Source organism: Polypterus senegalus, chromosome 12 (assembly GCF_016835505.1).
Source record: "Polypterus senegalus isolate Bchr_013 chromosome 12, ASM1683550v1, whole genome shotgun sequence".
Lineage (NCBI taxonomy): Eukaryota > Metazoa > Chordata > Cladistia > Polypteriformes > Polypteridae > Polypterus > Polypterus senegalus.
Window position 1 is genome coordinate 81,582,467 of NC_053165.1, and position 24,263 is coordinate 81,606,729.

At 44.8% G+C, this 24,263-nt stretch overlaps 1 protein-coding gene across 7 annotated transcripts in view; it reads left to right on the plus strand.

Annotated features, from left to right (window-relative positions):
* The window catches only part of LOC120541205 (protein Hook homolog 2-like), a 154,203-nt gene that overhangs the window by 75,838 nt on the left and 54,102 nt on the right, over window positions 1-24,263 (plus strand). For 3 of the 7 annotated variants that reach the window (XM_039772630.1, XM_039772631.1, XM_039772632.1), the window contains exon 1: window positions 20,803-21,027. The exons of the other annotated variants lie outside the window; for them this stretch is intronic. In XM_039772630.1, the coding sequence (XP_039628564.1) occupies window positions 20,983-21,027 (45 nt within the window). In that variant the 5' untranslated portion in view covers window positions 20,803-20,982. Of the gene's footprint in view, window positions 1-20,802; window positions 21,028-24,263 lie in introns of those variants that run through there. 7 annotated transcript variants of the gene reach the window in all.

Consider the following 24,263-nt stretch of genomic DNA (forward strand, 5'->3'; position numbering starts at 1 on the left):
CGATCTACAAGTCTCCGAATTAAACTTTACAGCCGAACAAAATCTACATACTTCTGTCATATCACCCACGTCCATCTATTCGATCTCTTTTACCTTTTTGTCAGTATTGCATTCCGTGTTTGGACTTACATGGTGACAATGCAACGTATAATAATTCTTTATAATTCTTTGCATTTATATAGTGCTTTTCTCATGTGACAGTAGGGGGCGTTGTTGCTCCTCCAAACCCACAGACAGAACGTCCAAGACTCTGGGTAAAAGCACCAAGAAATAATTTTGAATTATTTTCTTCAATAAAGTGCCCCAAAGCACCTCCACCACCATGAACAATAAATCAATAACAATACAATAACAATAAATCAATCCTTCTCTCCACCCAGCAGCTCCGTCACACCTCCTCCCAACTCCGACTCAGCTTGCTGGGTTTCCCACAGTCCTTTAAATAGTCTGTGACCCGGAAGTGCTCCTGTCCTTCAGTCCACGTGATTCACTAGCACTTCCGGGTCAGCTGAAGATTCACATTTTTCTTCCCAAGTCACAGGTACTTCCGGGCTATAGGGAAAATAGAAATCCCGGTGTCTCCCTGCAACGTCCTCCGATGGCACCCATGGCACCCAGCAGGGCTGTGAAGTCACACTCCATCTCCCATGATGCCCTGCAGGAATCCGGGGCATCTCCATGCTGCAGGGAGGACTCCATCTAGCGGCCTGCATGTATTGGCTGGGATAAGCTGCCGGCCATCTCTCACACTCACTGCTCAAAGCGCACAGCAATTGCAGGTTAAAGGCCTTGCTTAAGGGCCCAACAGAGCAGAGTCCCTTTTGGCATTTACGGGATTCAAACTGGCAATCTTCCGAGCGCAGATCCCTAGCCTCACAGCCACCACTCTACCCGAGTGACATAACTGCCCGTGAGTGAATATCGTTTCTTTCTCTCCACACAAACTGTGTCTGACAATAGCATTCACACAAATGGTTGTGAATGTTTTAGATGTTGGTGGGACTTTTCCAAATCTCTTTGCATAAAGTCTTGTCTCATGGAGCTTGAAATTTTCTCTCGCGGGATTTCACTTTCACCAAACAACAAATCTTTTCATTCTTGCAGATACGCCTCTTCATTGGGAAGAAACGCTACTTCTCCCTGATGGCAACACAAATTAGACGATCTACAAGTCTCCAACTTAAACTGTAAAGCCGAACAAGATCTACATACTTCTGTCATATCACCTATGTCCACGTATTCGATCTCTTTTCGCTTTCCCGTTATTTCACTGAGTAATAATTTCCATATGTTTGCACTAATGTGATCTTTATTTGTGACCCGACATTTGCGCGATACACATATGCGCACCGACAAAATCAGGCAGACAAAATCGCGAAAGTTTCATTAAATATGAATTACTAGTTTAAAGCATATATAATAATATTTATTTTAGAAGTCAACATTATGAGACACGGCACTCAGATAGTCCTTAAGATCACGCCCTGCATATGTAGGAAGAATTGCAGCAAGACGTCTTGATAGTTGAGCGTATTTAGACTTGCTGGCTGCCTGACTGCTGGTAATTCCGCTTTGTATACGACGCCTTATGCCAACCCTCAACTGAGTTATTTGCTCGCAGCATGCCATCAGCAGTTATAACAGTTATAACCTAGCACATAATGTGTACATAATGCGCACGTACGCGTCCCACTCTCTTGGCCTCTCGCGCGATTTTGTCGGCGTGCATTTGTCGAAAACCAGTTAGCGGGTTTGTTGGCGCTCATTTGTCCATCGCGGTTTTGTCAGGGCGCATATGTCTATCGCACTTTTGTCGGTGAACCATCTTTATTATCAATTCTTTGAGACTTTTGAATTTTAGTACTTTCATAATCTCTAACCTGCTCTGCATGTGTATCATGCCAATGTTTTTGAACCTCTTTACGACGTTCTACTTTGTCTTCTACTCTTTGTCTTTTATTTCCGCCCCCCACTTGGAACTGTTAGGTTTTCAATTCATCCCTTGGCACAAAGTCTTGTCTCGCGGGACTTAAAATTATCTCTCTGAAAAAGTCTTATATAAGTTTTATATAATAGTGAGAAATCAGAACTGACTAGTGCCCGGCCATAGAAATCCAACTGCCCAGCTTAAGATTTGGTTTGGGTGAGGGTATTGGCAACGCCACTGTCCTCAATCCAGCCTTCCATTTTCTGACGTCACTTAATCGGTTTGAGGGTTGTGGAGAGCTTATCTTTGAGGCATTGGGTTTAAGTAGAAGTAGTACAATGGAATAGTATGGCATCCTGTCAGAGAATACATACTGTACATGCCACTTACTCATACCAGGCCAAGTGAGCGTCTTCAGGTAATCTGACCAGTTTTTTATTTTATTTTTTATTTTTTTGGATGTCATTGCGTCTTACATAAACTCAGAATATTTATGAATATTGCGTCTGTAAATCACACCCACATCCCCGGTGCCCTGAGGCATGAGCGCTAACCACCGTATCACTTTGTCCTCTTTAGACGTAGATGTCGTAACATGGAAGCCTCAATAAAGCAAAGCTGGCACTCCAAGAGACCTACCATTGGAGCCTGCACTGGGTGAGCCCACTGCTGCTACACCACACCCCCCCCCCACCTGGTTCAGTATCTCGTGCCAGGAGAGCTCGTCGGGGAGTGTAAACAGGCTGCGATTACACAATGCTGTGTGCCCTTAAAGGGCATCGCACTGAAAGATTTAACGCCTGCCGCACACTCTCGGGCCTGATCACACGTGTCTCTCTGAGACAGACACGGCAGTCAATCTGAAAAACACACCACCTGTTTTCTGTCTCAATGATTTCTTACCAAAAATGCTGGTACTGCGAGCCACTGCCAGCTATGAAGACGCGTTTATTTCGAAGAGAACGGCACACCTGCACATTCACTCAATGCAGCTTTAATTATCTTTGTTCGCACGGCAGATTATGGTCGCCATATCCCCAAAAGCATAGGGACTTGTCAGGGCACCATGTTGAAACAGGGAGAAGGGGTCTTGGAGTAAAAACCTGCTGGCCAAAGGAGCTTCTCCAGGCACCACTCCAAATAAATGTGATGAGAAGCACGGCTAAAGTTTTAAAAAGGGGTTTCATTAGAAAAAAAAGAAGTGTCAGGTAATTATGGGGGGGAAAACAAACACAGGGTCCATCCATCCATCATCCAACCCACTATATCCTAACTAAATAGCCAATCCCAGCCAACAACAACAACAACAACAACATTTATTTCTATAGCACATTTTCATACACATAATGTCGCTCAAAGTGCTTTGAAGAAAAGAGAAATAAAAGACAAAGTAAGAATTAGAATAAGACAACACTGATTAACATAGAATAAGAGTAAGGTCCGGTGGCCAGGGAGGACAGAAAAAACAAAAAAAAAACTCCAGACGGCTGGAGAGAAAAAATAAAATCTGCAGGGGTTCAGAGGCCACGAGACTACCCAGCGGAGACTCTTTTGCCTTTATTCTTTTGCATTTTGTTCTGAACTGACAAATTTAACAGATGGGTCAAGGTGGGGTCTCTGTGTTAATGGCTTGGCTCACTGAGATGGGTCTGACGGCAGCCTGCAGTACCCACGGCGTAGGTCAGGTAATGCCCACCATGTCAGTCACAAAACGCCCTTTTGATGAGTCAGATCATCTTCCCACACCCCTAATGTTACCCACAGTGTAACTAACATGATGAGCGTCTCATGACGGACGCTGAGGGTGTTCTGTGAGGCTGGGACGTCATGTGACTGACCTCATAGGTACGGTGGCCCCCAATTGCACTCTGTTGGACTCGCTACTTCTCAGATCTTTACGTCAGGTACCTTGTGATGTTCATCAGGAAAAGTGTATAGAAGTGAGGATGACTGGTCGGTCTGTTGCTTCAGTCCTGCCTTGTGTTCATCGTTTACACACTGGATATTCTGTTCTGACGATGTCAGCTCTTCATTGTGACTGCTGCTAATTTTTATTTGGCACATTTCTCTACTATTCTTTTATGGTAAAATAAAATGTGTCTCACCAGAATACTGCCATTATAAATGCCGGTGCCCTTCCATTAGCACTCCTGCACTGGTCCAGAACTTTTGGACGGTTTCTAAAAAACAGCAACACACAACTTACAGGCATCTTAAGAGCTACACTTGGAGGAGATCAAGCCTCAGATCTTCACGTAGTACAGAAAGAGGAAACAGCTCTGCTGTTCTCTGCGTTACAGAAAGGGCTGTGCTATTTTTAAGACAAGACTTCGTGGAGAAACACACGAGTGCAGCTGGTTTGTTTAAAAAAAAAAAATAAAAAATAAATAATAAAAACTGTGACTACTGGGGCAACGCGTACAAGCGCTAACTTAAAACAGACATCTGCAAAAAGGCCAAGGAACGCTGTCAAAAAAAGGTGAAATTGTGATTCATGATTAGTCACGAAGTAAACCTCGCCTCAACTCATTAACCTCGCAAAGGGAAGGGGAGGCAGATCACTGCAGCTGTCTCTGGCAAGCCATGGATTTGTACATGTGAAAGGCACTATATAATAGATAGATAGATAGATAGATAGATAGATAGATAGATAGATATGAAAGGCACTATATTATAGACAGATAGAAATGAAAGGCACTATATAATAGATAGATAGATTGATAGATAGAAATAAAAGGCACTATATAATAGATAGATAGATAGATATGAAAGGCACTATATGATAGATAGAAATGAAAGGCACTATATAATAGATAGATAGATAGATAGATATGAAAGGCACTATATGATAGATAGATAGAAATGAAAGGCACTATATAATAGATAGATAGATATGAAAGGCACTATATAATAGATAGATAGATAGATGTGTACACTGTTCATATTTTATTTAACTCTCTCTGATCCTTTTGTATATACTGTACTCTTACTCTTGTCTTTGTACAATCCCTCACTACTGTCTATATTTTTATTTATCTGATTAATTGCAATTCATTTCTATTTCCACTTATGGTTAGATACTAAACTGCATTTCATTGTCTTGGTACTTATGTTATGTTCAATAACAATAAATACTCTAACCTAAATAATAGATCATAAAGGTACTACATAACAGATACATAATGGGCATAATATTAGTTAAGGTAGACAGTGAAAGGCAAAGTACTATAGATCAATAGATGAGTAAGGCACTATATAAAATAAATGGATGAATACATATGAAGGCAAGTGTATAACAACATCAGATCGATAGTGAAAGTGTCCAGGGGTGTCTGATGGTTACTGCGATAGGTCCCAGCTGCCCCCTGACCCTGCCCCCAGATAAGGGGTTATGAAAATGGGTGGATGGATGGACTGATGGATAGTGAAAGGCACTGTACTATAGATACATTGGTAAAGCACTCTATGAAACATACTTCATATCTGATAATAGTCCCTTTGATAGGAAAGGCACAATGTAAAACATAGACAGTGATAGACTTGGTACTGTATATAAACAGACAGATAGAAGTGGAAGACGATATGCTGTATAGTAAATGGATACAAGCAAATAAATACTGTATGACGGAGGTGGCTTAAATTCTGTCCTGCGATTTAAAGCATTTGGGGTAAACTGTTTTATTTTTGGGCCAGTTTTGTTAATGTTAATGTCAAGCTGTTTATTGTGGGTGAAATGTTATAATTAAAATATTTACATGCTCAATTTACATACAGTACATTCCAGACCACTTACTGGAAAAATGTAAAAAGTGGCATAGAGCAGCGAATCTTTTCACAGCTTAATGACCAAAGGAGTTCCCCTGTTCTACACAAGAAGTGACTGAAAAAATAACATGAAAAATTTTAAAGATCATTTAACTATAAGCCTTCAGTGCGCCTCAGTAAAGAAACTTCATGTATTGTTTTTAGTAGGGCGTCTGGGTGTTTGGGCCTCAACTGGTCAAGCAACAAGTGACACGTAGAAAAGGCACTATAAATTTTTTTAGATAAAAAAAACATAGATAGATAGATATGAAAGGCAATATATAATAGATAGAGTGAAAGGCACTATATAATAGATAGATAGATAGTTCATAACTTTTATGGACAGGATTTCTAGGCGGACTCAGGATTGGGTCACTGCTTTTTGCAGATGATGTTGTCCTGTTTGCTTCATCAGGCCGTGATCTTTAGCTCTTTCTGGATCGGATTGCAGCTGAGTGTGAAGCAGCTGGGATGAGATTTAGCACCTCCAAATCCGAGACCATGGTCCTCAGCTGAAAAAGGTTGGAGTGTCCTCTCAGGGTTGGGGGAGAGATCCTGCCCCAAGTGGAGGAGTTCAAGTATCTCGAGGTCTTGTTCACGAGTGATGGAAGAATGGAGCGTGAGATCGACAGGCAGATCGGTGCGGCGTCCACGGTGATGCGGGCTCTGCATCGGTCTGTTGTGGTGAAAAAAGAGCTGAGCCGTAAGTTAAAGCTCTCAATTTACCAGTCAATCTACGCTCCTACCCTCACCTATGGGCATGAGCTATGGGTAGTGACCGAAAGAACAAGATCCCGAATAAAAGCGGCTGAAATGAGTTTCCTCCGCAGGGTGTCTGGGCTTTCCCTTAAAGACAGGGTGAGAAGCTCAGTCATCGGGAGGAGCTCAGAGTAGAGCCACTACTCCTCCACATCGAGAGGAGTCAGATGAGGTAGCTCGGGCATCTGATCAGGATGCCTCCTGGACGCCTCCCTGGTGAGGTGTTCTGGGCACATCCAACCGGGAGGAGGCCCCGGGGAAGACCCAGGACATGCTGGAGGGACTATGTCTCCTGGCTAGCCTGGGAATGCCTTGGGATTCTCCCTGAAGAGCTGGAAGAAGTAGCCGGGGAGATGGAAGACTGGGCATCTCTGCTCAAGCTGTTGCCCCTGTGACCCAACCTCGGATAAGCGGAAGAGGATGGATGGATAGATAGATAGAGTGAAAGGCACTATATAACAGATAGGTAGAGTGCATCCGGAAAGTATTCACAGCGCCTCACTTTTTCCACATTTTTTTATGTTACAGCCTTATTCCAAAATGGATTAAATTCATTTTTTTCCTCAGAATTTTACACACAACACCCCATAATGACAACGTAATAAAAGTTTACTTGAGATTTTTGCAAATTTATTAAAAATAAAAAAACCGAGAAAGCACATGTACATAAGTATTCACAGCCTTTGCCATGAAGCTCCAAATTGAGCTCAGGTGCATCCTGTTTCCCCTGATCATCCTTGAGATGTTTCTGCAGCTTCATTGGAGTCCACCTGTGGTCAATTCAGTTGATTGGACAGGATTTGGAAAGGCACACACCTGTCTATAGAAGGTCCTACAGTTGACAGTTCATGTCAGAGCACAAACATGAAGTCAAAGGAATTGTCTGTAGACTTCTGAGGCAGGATTGTCTCGAGGCACAAATCTGGGGAAGGTTACAGAAAAATGTCTGCTGCTTTGAAGGTCCCAATGAGCACAGAGGCCTCCATCATTCGTAAGTGGAAGAAGTTCGAAACCACCAGGACTCTTCCTAGAGCTGGCCGGCCATCTAAACTGAGCGATCGGGGGAGAAGGGCCTTAGTCAGGGAGGTGACCAAGAACCCAATGGTCACTCTATCAGAGCTCCAGAGGTCCTCTGTGGAGAGAGGAGAACCTTCCAGAAGGTCAACCATCTCTGCAGCAATCCACCAATCAGGCCTGTATGGTAGAGTGGCCAGACGGAAGCCACTCCTTAGTAAAAGGCACATGGCAGCCCACCTGGAGTTTGCCAAAAGGTACCTGAAGGACCCTCAGACCATGAGAAACAAAATTCTCTGGTCTGAAGAGACAAAGATTGAACTCTTTGGTGTGAATGCCAGGCGTCACGTTTAGAGGAAACCAGGCACTGCTCATCACCAGGCAAATACCATCCCTACAGTGAAGCATGGTGGTGGCAGCATCATGCTATGGGGATGGAACTGGGAGACTAGTCAGGATAAAGGGAAAGATGACTGCAGCAATGTACAGAGACATCCTGGATGAAAACCTGCTCCAGAGCGCTCTTGACTTCAGACTGGGGCGACGGTTCATCTTTCAGCAGGACAACGACCCTAAGCACACAGCCAAGATATTAAAGGAGTGGCTTCAGGACAACTCTGTGAATGTCCTTGAGTGGCCAGACTTGAATCCGATTGAACATCTCTGGAGAGATCTTAAAATGGCTGTGCACTGACGCTTCCCATCCAACCTGATGGAGCTTGAGAGGTGCTGCAAAGAGGAATGGGCGAAACTGGCCAAGGATAGGTGTGCCAAGCTTGTGGTATCATATTCAAAAAGACCTGAGGCTGGAATTGCTGCCAAAGGTGCATCGACAAAGTATTGAGCAAAGGCTGTGAATACTTATGTACATGGGATTTCTCAGTTTTTAATAAGTTTGCAAAAACCTCAAGTAAACTTTTTTTCACATTCTCATTATGGGGTGTTGTGTGTAGAATTCTGAGGAAAAAAATGAATTTAATCCATTTTGGAATAAGGCTGTAACATAACAAAATGTGGAAAAAGTGATGCGCTGTGAATACTTTCCGGATGCACTGTATGAAAGCCACTATATAATGGATAGATAGATAGATATGTGAAAGGCACTATATAATAGATAGATAGATAGATATGAAGGGCACTACGTAATGCATATAACAGACAGACAGACAGATTTGGTCCCAGCTGCCCCTAGTCCTTCTAGAACTCTCCGAGGCTCTGCCCATTTTCCATTCCCCTGACTCCCTCGGGCCCCCTCTATCCCTTCCGGGTGGTGGTATGGCCCAGTGTGTGGGGTGTTGCTCACTGGTGGCCTCTGCCCGGCCATTGACTCCCAGTACTGCTTTCGCACTCTGATGGGTTTCATCTTCTCCGGAGGCTGAAAGTGGGGCAGCGTACTCTGCTTGGGTTGGGTTAGAGAAATTTGCCATAGGCAGGTGGAATGACAGACAGGAATGTGCAGGAAGTGAGCGGTGTGTGTATTGCAACACACAGGTGTGCCGGTGAGCAGGTGGACACGTAGGAAAAGGGCGCGGTCCCCCTCAGTTCCCAAACAGGAAGTGCAGGCATCTCTGCGCCTGTGCAGCCGGAGCACACGTATGTTTCACACGTATGTTTCGCCTGTGCTCGTGTATGTGAGCTCGGCCATAACATAAAGAGTGTTTGTCTGTCCGATCCTGGACTACAACTCCAGACGTGCACTGTGGTGGCCAGCTGACTTCGCTGGCTGTGGACAGGTGGACACTAAGTGGGTGCAGACTGAGACACACTCCAAGGACTTTGTACACGTTACTTTGTTTTTGTGAAGCCTTCCTCATATGGAACATGAATGGAAAAATCCAGAAAAAACTTTGGAGTGTGAAGGCTGCCCCCTTGAGTTCAAAGCCTACAACTGCCAGCCAGTAAATGGCCAAAACAAAAGGCTGAAAGTTGAGTGAGAGGTGTGTATGAATGTGCAGTGGCACACGGGCACACCTGGGATGAACTGAAAGAGACAAGCTGCTCCCGGGCGTGTTTAAACACCTCTCATCACTGCTTCCTCATATAAACACATTCTTGAAAAGCAGATAATACAAGAATTGAGGCATCCATCTATTTTGAGATCTGCTTGTCCCAAGTATCGGGTAATGGGGCTAGGGCCTGTGGGATAGGATGGCATTGGCACTGGACAAGTTTAGAGACACCAGTTAGCCGAGATGAAGAAATCCAGAGCAGCCAGATAAAGATTTACATGAGGTGAGGAGAACATGCAGGCTCCACAAGGATAGTGCTTGGTCACGGTCTTTTAACGCAGGGCCCTGAATTTGTGGGCAGCACCATCATACTGTCCTGGTGAAGACACTGAAGAGTATGTGAGGCTCGCCATTATCCGGGGACTGAGTGTGCAGCCTTGCAGTGCCATGTGGCACCCGTTTTATGTCACACTTTTACAAAGGGACACCATCTCAGGACCAGTCATAGTGGTTAAGGCTTCAGACTTTAAAACCATGAGGCTGTGGGTTCAAATCCAGCTGGTGACACAGTGTGACCCGGAGCAAGTCACGTCACCTGGCCTGTGCTCCAATTGGAGAAACCAAAGAAATGACAACAAGTGTATCTCGGATGCTGGATAAAAGTGTCACCCATTTAATAATAAAAGTCAGCCTTTGTGCTGTTATGTAGCACCTTTCATTTTGTACCTCACGCTCAGGGCGCTTAACAGATAAAGCAGGACTGTGTTGGTCCATCTGCTTCCTGAGAATGCCCGCTCCTTCCACTCATTTGGTGGACACCATCCACTCTACTTGGTGCAGTTATTGAATATTTGCCTTCATGTTTATACAATATAACCAATATTCAGGTCATGTAACTCGGGGGGCGCACAGGACTTTGTGAACGTGGGCAGACTGACTCACTCGAGATGGCACACAATGCCTTTGGATTTTAAAAAGCACCTTTTCGTGGCGGACAGCATGCCAGCCTGCTTCATAAGTTCAGTCCGAGACTACCGGATGCAGAGTCACTGAGAGTCGTATTGGCAGTTAAAGGTGAGGGGAATGGCACCTGTGGTTTTATATGTCACAAACAGCATCCCATGGTTCTTTACGGGAGGCACGGTGGCGCAGTGGGTAGCGCTGCTGTCTCCCAGTTAGGAGACCTGGGTTCACTTCCTGCATGGAGTTTGTATGTTCTCCCCATGTCTGCGTGGGTTCCCTCCCACAGTCCAAAGACATGCAGGTTAGGTGCATTGGTGATCCAAAATTGTCCCTAATGTGTGTGTGTGTGTGTGTGTGCGCCCTGCGGTGGGCTGGTGCCCTGCCTGGGGTTTGTTTTCTGCCTTGCGCCCTGTGTTGGCTGGGATTGGCTCCAGCAGACACCCGTGACCCTGTAGTTAGGATATAGCGGGTTGGATAATGGATGGATGGGTCTTTACAGGTGCAGGGCGCTTGTTGGCACATTTTTGTATTGGCAGATAGAGCGTTACGTGTGGTTTTTATATAGTGCCTTTCATCGTGAGCCCCAGTCCTGTTGCACTTGTGTCCATATTTCATCCGTGAGTTTGCCACATGATGATGTAAAGGTGGGGGGCACAGACCAGCCATTCTTTTCACAGTTGCACCCCCCCCTCCCTTTTGACATCACAGTTACATGCTTTGACATTGTGGGCACTAGCAGGACACCCAGTGACACAAGGAATCACGAATAGTGACTGCTACTTGTAGTTTTTTATAGCGTCTTTCATAGTCCATCACCATCCCACGGCACTTTTCCAACACTTGCCACACACGTGATTATTAGTGAGGCCTGCTGTTTATTGTTTTATATGCCATCTTTCTTGCCCATTTAATTTAATGGCATTACATGCAGTGGCTTACATGTCTCAAGGTCATAAAGGGGAGCGCTAATGTGGATTGCTACTGGTGATTTTATATAGTGCCTTACATAGTGATAACCCCCCAGCATTTATTATACAGTTATTTCCATTCTTTACAATTTTGGTGGGACTTCCTCCGTGCCACACATGGTAAGGGGTAATGTTTGTTTAATATAGTGCCTTTTAGAAAGAGCCCCTTCCTGGTTGATTTCACAGTTAGACGCTATTTTTGCAGGATTCAGAGTCCTGGTGGGAATTTCTATTTGTGACTTTATGTAGTGCCTTTCACATCTCATCCCAAGGTACTTTCCAAGTGCTTTGTCACACATGAGGATTTTTTTAGTGGGGATTGCTACTTATTTTATATAGTGAAGATCATCCTATTGGATTTTACAGTTACAGGGCAGTGCTTTCTGTGTTTAAGCAGGCTGAGCGCTTGCAGGACACAGAGTGACAAAGGGACTCACTGGTGTGAATGTATATACAGCGCCTTTCACAGTCAGCCACTTCATGAGTGCATGGCACTTGTTTAGACGAACGTGGGTGGTGAAGTGATTCAGCAGTGGGATCGAGCCTGGGACTTTGTGCTTTATATTCGAGGCCATCAGCCCAAAGGGACCACCTGAAGTGCCACTTCACTTCACGTCACCAAATTGCCACTCGGGTTTTCTCCATGAACTACTAAGGACTCTTAGAGACAAACCAGTAAGAAAACTAATGGTAAAGAGTGGAATATTTGTTTATTCAAAATGCCACCGGAGTGTCCAGGCTCTGGTCCCATACATAACCCTAACCCTAATTTCTCTTGGATTTCTGTGTTTAATATGATTTGACTCGATTGGCAATGTCTTTATTGTTCTAATGTGACCTTTAAGTGTCACAAAATTGTTGAAATTAATGGTGGGTGGAGGGTGGTGGTCCTTATCATCGGTTCCCACGGCTCAACTCCCACCATGACCACTAATCCACATCTCCCCACGTGTGCTGCCTTTCACTTTTTTACCTCCCATCACTAAACACCTTGGCTTGACTTTTGAGAGAAGGTGAATTAAAGATGTCGAGTACATTACAATCCCCTTATAAGGGAGCAGATGTGACTCGGCTGGTGGGGAGGGGGGCGTGGGTGTACATTTGTCACGGGCTTGGGTCGGAGGGGGTCTTCTTACACTTCTGATTATCATCTCTCCTGAAATTAACACTTCGATGGCATCAGCGAGCAGCAGACCGAGTCTTGTTACCCTCTACTGACACCCGGTGGCTATGTTAGGAATGGCATGACTTATTATTATTATTTTAACCACTTCAATTTTGCCAGTGTTCATCTGAGCGGCCATTCCTACAGCGGCTTTCATAGCCAAATCAAAACAGTGTATGAGGCTACAACTTATTTTGGGGGGGTACCTTAGGGGTTCTGGGTCCTCCATTCAAATTCCACATGCTTTCAATTCTCCGCGTGAAAGCTGTACGCCCTCCACACGTGGGCATTGTTTTTCTGCAGCTGTTCAGCTTTTCCTCCCACCTTCCCAAAGATTTCTGCATTAACTTAACTAATGATTCTAAACTGGCTGCTTGTGTGTGTGTGTGTGTGTATGTTGTGGGGTGGGATGGAGTGGCCAGGCGACCAACTGTTACGCCTCATCCTGGCTGGTTTCTGGTTTGGGGTTGAGCTTGAATTTGTGCGAGTTGAACGCCTCACCTCTGTCGTTGTTACTCAGATTTCCAAAGGAACGTTTGGCGAGCAGGGTCTAACTGCAGCCTGCAATACCCATGACACAGGTCAGGTAATGTCAACAGCGTCAGTCACGAGACGGCCTTCGAGTGAGATAACCGTCCCACAACCCTCATCTTAACTGTAAGTGTAACGGGGCCGTAAAGTTCACCACAGTCTAATGTAGTGACGTGCGGTGAGGTGATCTGCTGCTAGCATAAGAAGGGCATAGGGGTCTCCTAGCAAAAAACAAGAGGACAGCAGCAGCAAGTGTGGAGAAGGTCACTGACAGTGCCCATCACTTTTCTCGTTTTGGAAGGCACACCATGGGGGGGGTCTTTGCATTGTTTGGAATCTTATCAGTTAGTCCACTTTTTCCAAAACGTTAATAGCACGTAACCCGTGACGTGCGGTGTGGTTCATGGCTGGTGAGGCACAGACTCCTTCAGAGTCAGATTTACAAATATATGAACCCAAAGAGCAGCCTATTCACTCCTCAGTTGGCAGCATGCACTGCCTGCTGGTTATGTTTCATAACTCATCAGCATTCTTTACACACACATAGACGGGTAAGGCGCATATTTAGCTAAGACAGAATGTTACATTTATAGCCGTCGAGAAAGAGAGCGGAGAGAGCGCACTTGCTCCTCGCCCTCCATGTGTTCTAAATGTGTCCACAATTCATTTCTATTGAATGAGTAGGAAAGTATAGAGTGGTGTACAAATTAAAACAAATTTCAATTTTGACCTTAATTGAAAATTTTAGTTGTTTTTAAAAGCGTCTAATTCTGATACTTTAATCAATTTTAATATAGACTGTCCAACAAAAGGATAACAAGAAAACCAAAAGAATATTTTATTTAAGGTCAAAGTTTAGTTTTTTCTGATCCCATTTTTTTTTTATAAAATTGAAACCCGTTTATAGTCTTAGCTTTATTTGTAAATGAAGTCCATGCGCCTGTCCTTCTCCACAAAAATCTCCGTCACTTTCTTGTAAAAGTCCGCCTTATTTTCTTTTAGTTTTAAAAATCTTAATCTTCCATTATCATTCCACCGCTGCAGTGCCCTTGACTTTCTGATGTCGACAACTTATTGGCACCTCTGTGTACTCAGCAACGAGCACCTGTTTGGCTCACATGCGCCCGCTGCAGGGCGGCACGCTACTGTCTGCCTCACCCTGTGCATTTTCACTGCGGTTTAATGTCCGATCAGCAAGACTAAATATGTCACACATATTCATTAAAGATATTAGCCAGACTGTGGAAAGTCAGAGTGTATCATAAACGTGTCTGTAAATTTTATATTGGCGACATCCAGGCCCAATTGCAGGCCTCAACCCAGCGAGGTGAGGGAGAGCGCAGTCCGAGGGGAGATGAGGCTCGTCGCTGCAGTAACTCTCGTTTCTCCCTGTATTTGAACAGGAAATGCGCCAATTTAATGATTTTTGACTATAAAAATGATCAAAATTATTGGAATCGTACCGAAAACAAATGTATGGCACAGACCAGTGGACACATTTATTTTATGTTATTACTAGTTTTTTTCATTTATTATTTTTCACGATGCCTCCACTGACCGCACGTCTCTGGTCTAATGTGATGGATGTTTCGTGACTGACGTTGAGGGTGTTTGGTGACGTTGGGGCGTCACGTGACTGACCTCATAGGTACTGCGCTATGCAATTACGCACTACTGGGACTTTTACCACAGTTGCTAGAAGAATCTGGATTTTGTTACTCTTTGATGACACCTGGTGGCAGCGTTTGGAATAGCACTCTCTCTGGTCTTTTTAATTTTTTTTTTTTATACATTTTAATCCATCCATCCGTTTTCAGACACTGCTCATCCAGAGCAGAGCCGCAGCGGGGAGTCTGGAGCCAATCCCAGATAGCATAGGACACAAGGCAGGAACACACCCCGGACAGGATGAACACACTCATACACAAACATACACTACGGCCAATTTAGCCAAAAAAAAAAAATCATATAATGCCTTTCAACCCTGGCCATGGATGCCGAGAACTCCCCGATTGAAATCTCACTCGCCTGTTTACTCATCCGCCCTCGCCGGGTTACCAGAAAGTGCTGCGGGCTGCCAGGAAGGCTGCGGTGGCTGGAGTGGCGATCACCACCCTGCTAGGCGGCAGCAGCTCAGGAGGCACAAACGCTTCGTGGAAGTGAGAGGCACAAGTAAGTGTGTGTGTGTGTGTGTGTGTGCGTGAAGAGTGGCATGGGCCAGGCAGCTGAACACTACACTGCAGTTGGGCATACAGTGTACAAGATCAAGAGAAGTGGGGGGGCACAAAGGACCCATGAGGACTGTGGGGGGGGCACTAAACATACAGGGTCTCCCAGTTTACATACCACCATTCAAGTAAGGGTATAAACAGCAGTGGGGGGGTACAAGAGATGCATGAGATCTGTGGGGGGGGCACTAAACATGCAGGGTCTCCCAGTTTGCATACAGCATGCAAGGTAAGAATAAGTGAAGAGAACTGGGGGGCACAAAGGGTACCCCCTCACATGAGGTCTTGGGGGAGAGGGGTGGCACAAGACAGGCAGGGATGGGCCTTCCTGGATTAGCCACAAGTAGAACAGGTGAGCAGATGAGGTTTCTCTGCGGTGTGTGAACAGTCCCACAGCTGGGTGCTGTCACCAGAAAGTGCCCCCCTTAGATGTCGGATTAATGCACACAGATGCCAGATTTATGAAATATGGGGGGGGTGTTCATGCCTCAAAAATGTGCAAGGGAAGAATCCCTCCAGATCAGAGAAGATGAGCCCGAGTCTCCCTGGACCTTACTGGACAGGTCTTTGCTCCCGATGGTCTGACACACAGAAGGGAGGAATGAGCACAGGAAGGACAGAGTGTGGCAAAACAAACATCAGCTGCTTTCCTGGGCCGGGATGAGTGAGCCTTTGTCTCCGATGTGCCAGTTGGGTGGCTTGTGGGAAGAGCAGCCAGCAATAAAGCAAAGATGGGACAAAAACGCGACAATGACAATCTTCCAAAGTCACCACATCAAGCTGTACGCCAACACTCACCTTCTCTCTCTGTATCAGACCTTTCCACCTCGTCCCCATGTCTTTGCCCATCTTGCCACCCAGTTCCAGACATCATGACGCACCGACTGGCTTGGCAAACCCACCAATTCACTTCCTCTACGGACACGAGATCATTAGATTTCTCTCCATTCTGCTTTAAAACTTGAGATTAAAAGGTTTTCTTGGTCCTCACTACAAACAACTTTAGGCAATTAAGAGAGAAACAGAACATGGGGGGTCGGGTCCTGTAAAGAGAGCTGGAAACAGGCAGCCATTGTTCTGCTGGCCCCGCGAGGGTCTGGTCTTCCATGGCTCTTCAAACCCCTTGGTGTGTCCTCTAAGGATCTTGTTGGTTCCAATCCCATTAACGCCAGAGGTGTCTCAACTCCGGTGGGCCCTTGAGCAAGACCCTCAACCTGCCATTGCTCCATCCTGGGTAGGATGTTAATCTGCGGGCAGGACCACCAATTTACAGGGAAAACTTGGGGTTTGTTGCAGGATTGGCACTCCAGCCACCGTCAAAAAAACCTCACTCTGTGCCAGTGTGTTGCTGAAGTGTCACCTGCAGTGCTCGGGTCCCAATCCAGGTGGCGCTATCAGTCCGTGCCCCCCACCTCTGCCAAAAACATCCATCTCCACCTAAAAGAAGTGGAAGAACAGCAAAACCCTCCATCTGAACTGCAAATGGTACGCCATGGGCTATGCGGTTTGGGGGTCCAGGCTTGATTTCACTTGTGAGTGTACCTTCTTGTTTATAGCGCCTTACACCATAGCTTTAATGCTTTCAGTGAAAGTGCGGTACACAGCAGATGACAACCAGCAGCAGAGACTGCAAGATATGCTAGACGTCAAGAAATAGTTGAGGTTATGCACTCCATACTGTCACTTGTGCAAAATCCAGTGACATTCTTAATGGTGCCACAAGTAGCGAGTAAAACTGCCTGACCCTGAAACTTCTGTCGTCCCCTCCTGAATGATACATGTCTATCTGCTATATAGTGCCTTTCATGTCTGTTTGTTATATAGCACCTTCTATGTCTATCTGCTATATCTCCTATAGAGTGCCTTTCCTATCTGTCTGTCTATTTGTCCAATGTCGTACTTTTTGTCTTTCTTCCCCGTATTGTCAGCCAGTCATTTTCAAACCCACTTAGCCCTAAAGAGGGTAATGGGGGTTCCCGGAGCCTAACCCAGCTAGCATAAGGCACAAACCCCAGACAGGGTGCCAGTCCATTGCAGGGCTCTGCTCTGTTGTGCCTTTCCTATCCATTGGTCTGATGAAGTGATGATCCTGACAGCCTAAGCTGTTGCTCCTCAGGGCCCTACAATCTTAAGTGATGGCATTGGGTGGTTTCCATCCAAATGAATGTTCCAAAAAGAACTTTCTATTCAGATTGTAGCAGGTGCCATAAATAAGCAGGAAGATGTGATGCCAGATTTGTCAAATCCCAGTGAAGGACTCTCACTGCTGCCAATAACGTCAGGTTTTCTTGGTCTGTTCAGACCTGTTAAGTAGGCTTCCAGATATTAAAAGCTTCTGCTTTGTTCACACTTTACAGAGCTTTTCAAAGCTCAAAGAACAAATTTCACATGCAAAGAACCATACCTGGAATGAAATGATCATCTGTCAAGCAATGGAAGCAACACAAACCAGCAAAGAGCCATTAAAGAACTGTTAACATGACAGAGTGCACGCCAATGCCAACATCTCAGCTTGCTGGCCTTTTTTTCATTTTGTTAGGCCACAAATAAATTGTTTTCTACCACATGCAACATTTTAGTCACTCACGGGCAACAATTTGTGGCTCGTTTCACTTCCCAAAGATGTAAATACCCTGCACCCCCCTGGCCTCATTATGGGAGCGGAGCTGAACGCCTGCCAGCTTTTCTTTTCGGTGGCACTCAGGCGAAAGACAGCGGCGACAGCCTGACTCATTCCAGTAAGCCGCCAACTCCGCTAGAAAATCTGCTCTGCGGGGAATCAAAGTGACCCGCTGCCACACACACACACTCTCCAATTAACTGGAATGTGTGTACACAAATGCCATCCTACCCGCCTTCCCAAGCTTCATTCTCCACCTGGCACTTGATTACAACCACCATCTTCACTGCATTCTCTAATTTACACATATGTGCCAAATTTCAAACACAGCAAAGCGCCGAGTGTACACTCTGTGTTATATAGCAGATATGATAGATAGATAGATAGATAGATACAGTAGATAGATAGATAGATAGAGTGAAAGGCACTAGATAGATAGATAGAGTGAAAGGCACTAGATAGATAGATAGATAGATAGAGTGAAAGGCACTAGATAGAGTGAAAAGCACTATATAGATAGATAGAGTGAAAGGCACTATATAAATAGATAGATAGATAGAGTGAAAGCCACTATATAAATAGATAGATAGAAAGATGTGTAAGGCAGTATATAATAGATAGACAGATAGATAGAAATGCATTTTTCTCCAGTGAGATATTTAGTGGTTTACAAAAGCTCAATAAATAAACAAATCCATATTATTATGTCAAATAACAAACCTCAACACACCAGAATGACTAAAATGAAAGAAAAATTCTGATGCAGATAAAAAGAGCAGTTCAAGTCCCACACCAAAGATGTATCACATTAATTGTGGCTGTGTGTGTAAAGGGGTCCTGCAGTGGACTGGCGCGGTCTTTGTGCCAAGTACTGCCGGGGTAGAGCTCGGTCCACCCCACATCCTCTAAATTGGTCTAAGTGGCCTTGAGATTGTTACATGCGGCGACACCTAGTGGTCTTATTATGAATGATATAGTGGTCACAGTATAGTTTGTTAACCCAGCACTTAAACTTTAGCGAAACAAAAGAGAATGAACTTCTTCATGTTTATATACTGTATACATATAGGGTGGTCCAGATCCAATTATGCAATTTTCCATTACGCTGTAACTTACTAAGTTTATTGCATAGAAAATCACCCGAAAAATCCCGGACCATCGAGAAGTGTGCGAACTGATGACATGAAGTACCTTCTTCGTGCCAAACTGGAATCGTCCCCGCATAAATCAAAGCCATCCAGACGACCTGGATCTGCATAATTAGACCTGGACTACCCTGTATATGTGATGTTTAATACCTGCCAAATAATGCAAAAAGTACACGACGCGTGTTCCGATCTAATTTGAGCCTATCAGGTGTTCGCACTTTTGCTTCCCCTTGCGAGGATCGAACCTCGCACGTCGGCGTTTTACCACGGCGGCTGCTTACTTGACAAGTTGTAGATATACATATAGAGTATATATGATATATATCTATACACACACGCAATCACTGAACAAATTAGAAACGTCTGTACACCTGCAGGTCGATGCAGTAATCAGCCAATCATGTGGCAGGAACACCAGGCATATGCAGATGCAGGTGAGCAGCTGCAGTTAATGTCCACATCAAACATCATCTTAGTGCTTTCGACCGTAGCAGTATGGGCTGATTTGATTATTTCTGTAACTGCTGATTCCCTAGGATGTTCATGCACCACAGTCTCAAGAGTTTACTCAGAATGGTGCAAAAAACATCCAGTGCGTGGCAGTACTGCGGACGGAAACACACCGGCGATGGCAGAGGTCAGAGGAGACTAGTCCAAGCATCTCAGTCGAACCTGGAGAGGGATGGGCTACAACAGTAGAAGACCACGTCAGGTTTCACTCCTGTCAGCTACCATCAGAAAGCTGAAGCTGCAGTAGGCACAGACTCACCAAAACTAGTCAGGTGAAGACTGGAATAGCGTAGCCTGGTCTGATGAGTCTCACAGGCTGCTGCTGCTGCTGCTGCTGCTGGTGTAATGGTGTAGAAAAAGGGATTTTTTGTGGCACTCTTTGGGCCAGTTAAAATTGCCCCGGCGGATTCGAGTATTGTTGCTGACCTTGAGCATTACTTTCGGGTACTTTATATGAATGGACAGACGGTCTTAAAATCGCAGGTGACCGGACGTCCACATTTTATTAACAGTAACTTCAAAAATGAAACACAAAGAACGTTATCACCTTTAAACTAGTTCATTTAAAAAATAATCTGAATCAAGAACTTCGAGATCCTTCCGCCAGGGGACGATTAACCGTTTGGTTGGTTGCAGATAGTGAGGTGGAAAGGAAAATCCAAATAAGTGGCCAACTTCAGCCTTGAACAATACTTAAAGCGGTTAAAAATGCATTTTTGATAGATAGATAGATTGATTTCTTTTTGTCAGGTTGAAATTTTGTATTTTACAGAAGTTCGATAAAAATAATAAAATATTAATCCCCAAAATATAATTACCCAGAAAACACCAGAATAACTAAAAAGAAAAAACTTCGGACTTGGCATGAAATAAAATGAGCAGTTTGCTATAATATTTTACAGTCTTTAAATTAAAAACAACCTTCATAAAATCCATTCCAAGTCACGCGTACTGTGCGATTTTGTTGTCGTCTGTCCCAGCAGCATCAGTGACACGGGTGGAACCAAACCTGGACGGAATGACAGCTGATCGCAGGTCGCAAAACACTCACGCACCTGCACCGGATAAATTTTAATCATCCGAATGTAACGCAGGTCAATAATCAATAATTGACTTGAAATTTAAGAGAATAAAATGAACCTACATGAATACCTGTATGAGTTGAATTCCGCTCAGGCTCGCGGAGGACAGCCGCGTTGCTATGGTGACGTCAGCCTACGGAAGCCGCCTGCGGCCCTGCCGCACTGATATGCACCTTTTGGAAAACTCCGACCGAGAATGAGTTTTTTACACGCCGGGAGTGGTCGCCGCTGGTAGAGCGAGGAAGCAGGCTGCAAGCCGTCCCAAGAAAGATCCAGGCACGCAGTGAACTCCAAGCGCCAGGAGGGACGCCGCCATGAGTGTGAACAAAGCGGAGCTGTGCGACTCGCTGCTCAGCTGGGTACGTGTTGGGTTTGTTTTTGCCGTCAAGCTGGAGAACAGGTGGCAGAGCAAAGGTCCGGGCGGCAGTTTGCTCTGTGACGAGCGACGGCCTGCTGGCTTTACCGGAGAGGAGCAAAAGTGAGCTGCTTGACTCGCTTCCCTCAACGCCCGGCTTTTAACAAAGGCCGCCAAATCAGTTAAAGCCCAGTTATTATGCAAGTGGCTAAATTACAGGTTGGAGGAGGTTATCGGTAGTGTTAAAAAAAAAAAAAGATAACCAAGATGTGCAGCACGTACCTCTGAAAACTAAAAAGACAGAACTGGGGGAATCAGGTGGATTTGTATTAATTACTTAGTACGAGTGAACTTGGTGCACCGGCCCGAACATGGAGAACGTTTAATCCGCGAACTGCCATAAAAACACTCACTCAAGGGAAAGGAGGAGGGGGGCGGGCACAGCAGAACGAGCGGCATCAGGCGTTAAAGGGTTAAAAGAACCTGTTGATCCAGACCGCCAGACCGGAGAGGAGCACAGAGAGCTCATTCATAGCGCAGGATGAACAAGGCGCGCACACCTCCGCCTGCTGCTTCTCCGCCCGTGGTATCGAGTTCCGTGGGGTTGGCCGTGATTTTCAATAGCAGGGCTGAGAGATCCGAGGACGCTTCTCTCTGGTCTTCCCTCCACTGAAGTTGTGTACTGCCGATTTGCTTTGAAGCCTCTAGGGCAGGGTGCTCGGTCCTGGAAGACCTCAGTTGCTCCAGGTTTCCAATTTAACCAATTTCTTATTTAGAACCCGTTTGTTTCCTAATAAAGCAGTTTTTTTTTTTTTTTTGCTTAGTTTTAGTTATCTTATTTGTTACAATTCAGAACCTTTAGTTGCCTATTTTAGTTTTAAATTGGTGCGTTTAGATTTAAGTTGTTGCCCGTTTTCTTAACCAACCGTCTGTGAAAAATAAGGCGCACACCACAAAGGAATTACCCCCTTCCATTTAAACCTGTCTGCACGTATCATAAAGTATCCCTGTGAACAAAAGTTTGAAATAAATAAGAGAGAGAGAAAGGAAGGACCACAAACGTATGCACAAAGGTTTCAGAAAACAAAAAAAAAAATACATACAGTTTTTGTTTTGTTAGAATGAAAGCATTAATAAGCCATATAATTGAATACAAAGTTTCATTTTCTGTTAGGCCTGGCATCTTATTCTGAATCTGGTTGGAATGAAAACCTGCAGCCACTGTGGACCTCCAGGACTGTGATGGAGTACCCCTGCCCTAGAGCTGTCCATGCTAGACTTTTTTTTTTCTCTTTAGCCATTTGACCATCAGCTATATAATAAAACACTAAGGTCTCTGTGTGTCCAATCCCTCAGAACAATCTGATTGGTCAGTTTGGCTTTGACGATGCGATCAAAAGAGGAATTGCAAACGTGAGACCCATAAGGAGAAGTAAATGTATAGGAGGTACGATGAGAGCCAGCATCAAAGATGGGGAATATAAAACCAGACAAGATATGAGAAAGGTATTTTAAAAATAATGACAGAGTCTGAGAAGCAGTCGTTACAAAAATGTGTGCATTTGCCAACAGGGGTCAGGCTGCAGACACACGCGGGTATAGGGCAATGGCACTGAAGGTGCACGAAGGGCAAGAGATTGCAAATGTTTTTAAATTATTCTATTCCATGTTTTGACAGGTAGCTTGACCAGTAGGGTATATTTTCAGATTGAGTACTAACATTTGTCACTGTAGCCAGTAAACTGTTGTGGCACTGCACTGGTTAGGCTCACTGAACTTGTAAAGATATGTAACAGGGCAGAAGGATTAGCAGATTTTGGGGATGTTATGTGTAAGATGTTCAGTCAAAGCAAGGTCCTGAGTAGGAATTGTTGTTTTTCCAAGATGCGTGCATAAACCAGCTACTTAGACATTTGAAGCTCTCCAAGAATTAGGATGCCATTGAGTGTCTAGTAAGCTGGAAGGCTGCGGCCCCAAATGGTGATCTGCTTCAGCTAACAGTAATATTTCTAGACCAGTAATGGCACCCTGCTATAACGATAACGTGCGGTGAATACGCTTGACTTGAGTATTCCTAGTCTTTTTCTGTACGTTTATCATTTGTTTGCTCAGAGGTTGATGCGCTTGCCGCTTCCTGAGCAGCTCTTCTTTTCTCCACCCTAGCGGCCTGCTTCTTCTCTTCTTACGTTGGCATCTTTCCGTGTTAAAACTAATTAAGTCAGCATTTGTGTTGCAATTACTTAGTATGTTTTCTTTAATTTGTCACTTAAGCTGGCACTTAAGTCTTCAGTCTGCCTCAAGAATGATTTAAGGTATGAAGACGTGGAGGAAGTGACAGCGAAGGTGGTAGGGGATGAGAACGGCGTCCGTATGCATGCGCCGCCCTGCTGGCCGCTGCCGAGAGTTGATTCTACAATAAAATAAAAAGAGGAATAACCTTGGAGGTCAATCATTACCCCTAAAGTGGATAGTAGACGTCGCGTAGTGTTTGTGTACCAAATTTCAGGTCAAACGGTTTGTGAGCTACAGGTGATTTAAAATCCTGGACAGACAGATGGACCACCACGGTAGCATCCTCTATAATAAAACCTCTGTGTGCGTCCAGGTGTCCGTGTGTGTGTGTCTTTTGGTGATGTGCGCATGGGCGAGGCTCGGTGCGACACGCATGACCGACATCGTGGATGCACACACACACTGGAAGCTGAGCACACAGTGAATGGCGTAGCCGCGGCCGCGCATGATAACCGAATAAAGGACACATTGCTGGGGAGAGTGCTGATTGGGTAGTCGCGGCCGCGCACATTAAATCCATTGCTGGGGAGACGCCACACATACTGCCCTGTGCATGTTTACTAACTATCTACTAACAACATGCCACCCAAAAAAAGGACACGTCAAGTAGGACAAAAGACACAGACACTCAAATCGTATATAAGCAACATCTGCTGGAAGAACAGTTAGCTCAGCAAGTAAACATCAACAAAAGAAAGGCTGAAAGACAAAGAAAAATACGATGAAATAGATCGATTGTAAAAAAGAAAATGAGCGTCAGAATATTCCCCGTATTGATTTGGCTCTATCCTCTACTAATTTACCTTTTACCATAAGAAGGCGACAATTTCCAGTTACATTAGCCTTTGCCATAACAATTAATAAAGCTCAAGGGCAAACCTTAGAAAAAGTTGCCATTTACTTGCCAGAACCAGTATTCAGCCACGGTCAGTTATATGTTGCATTATC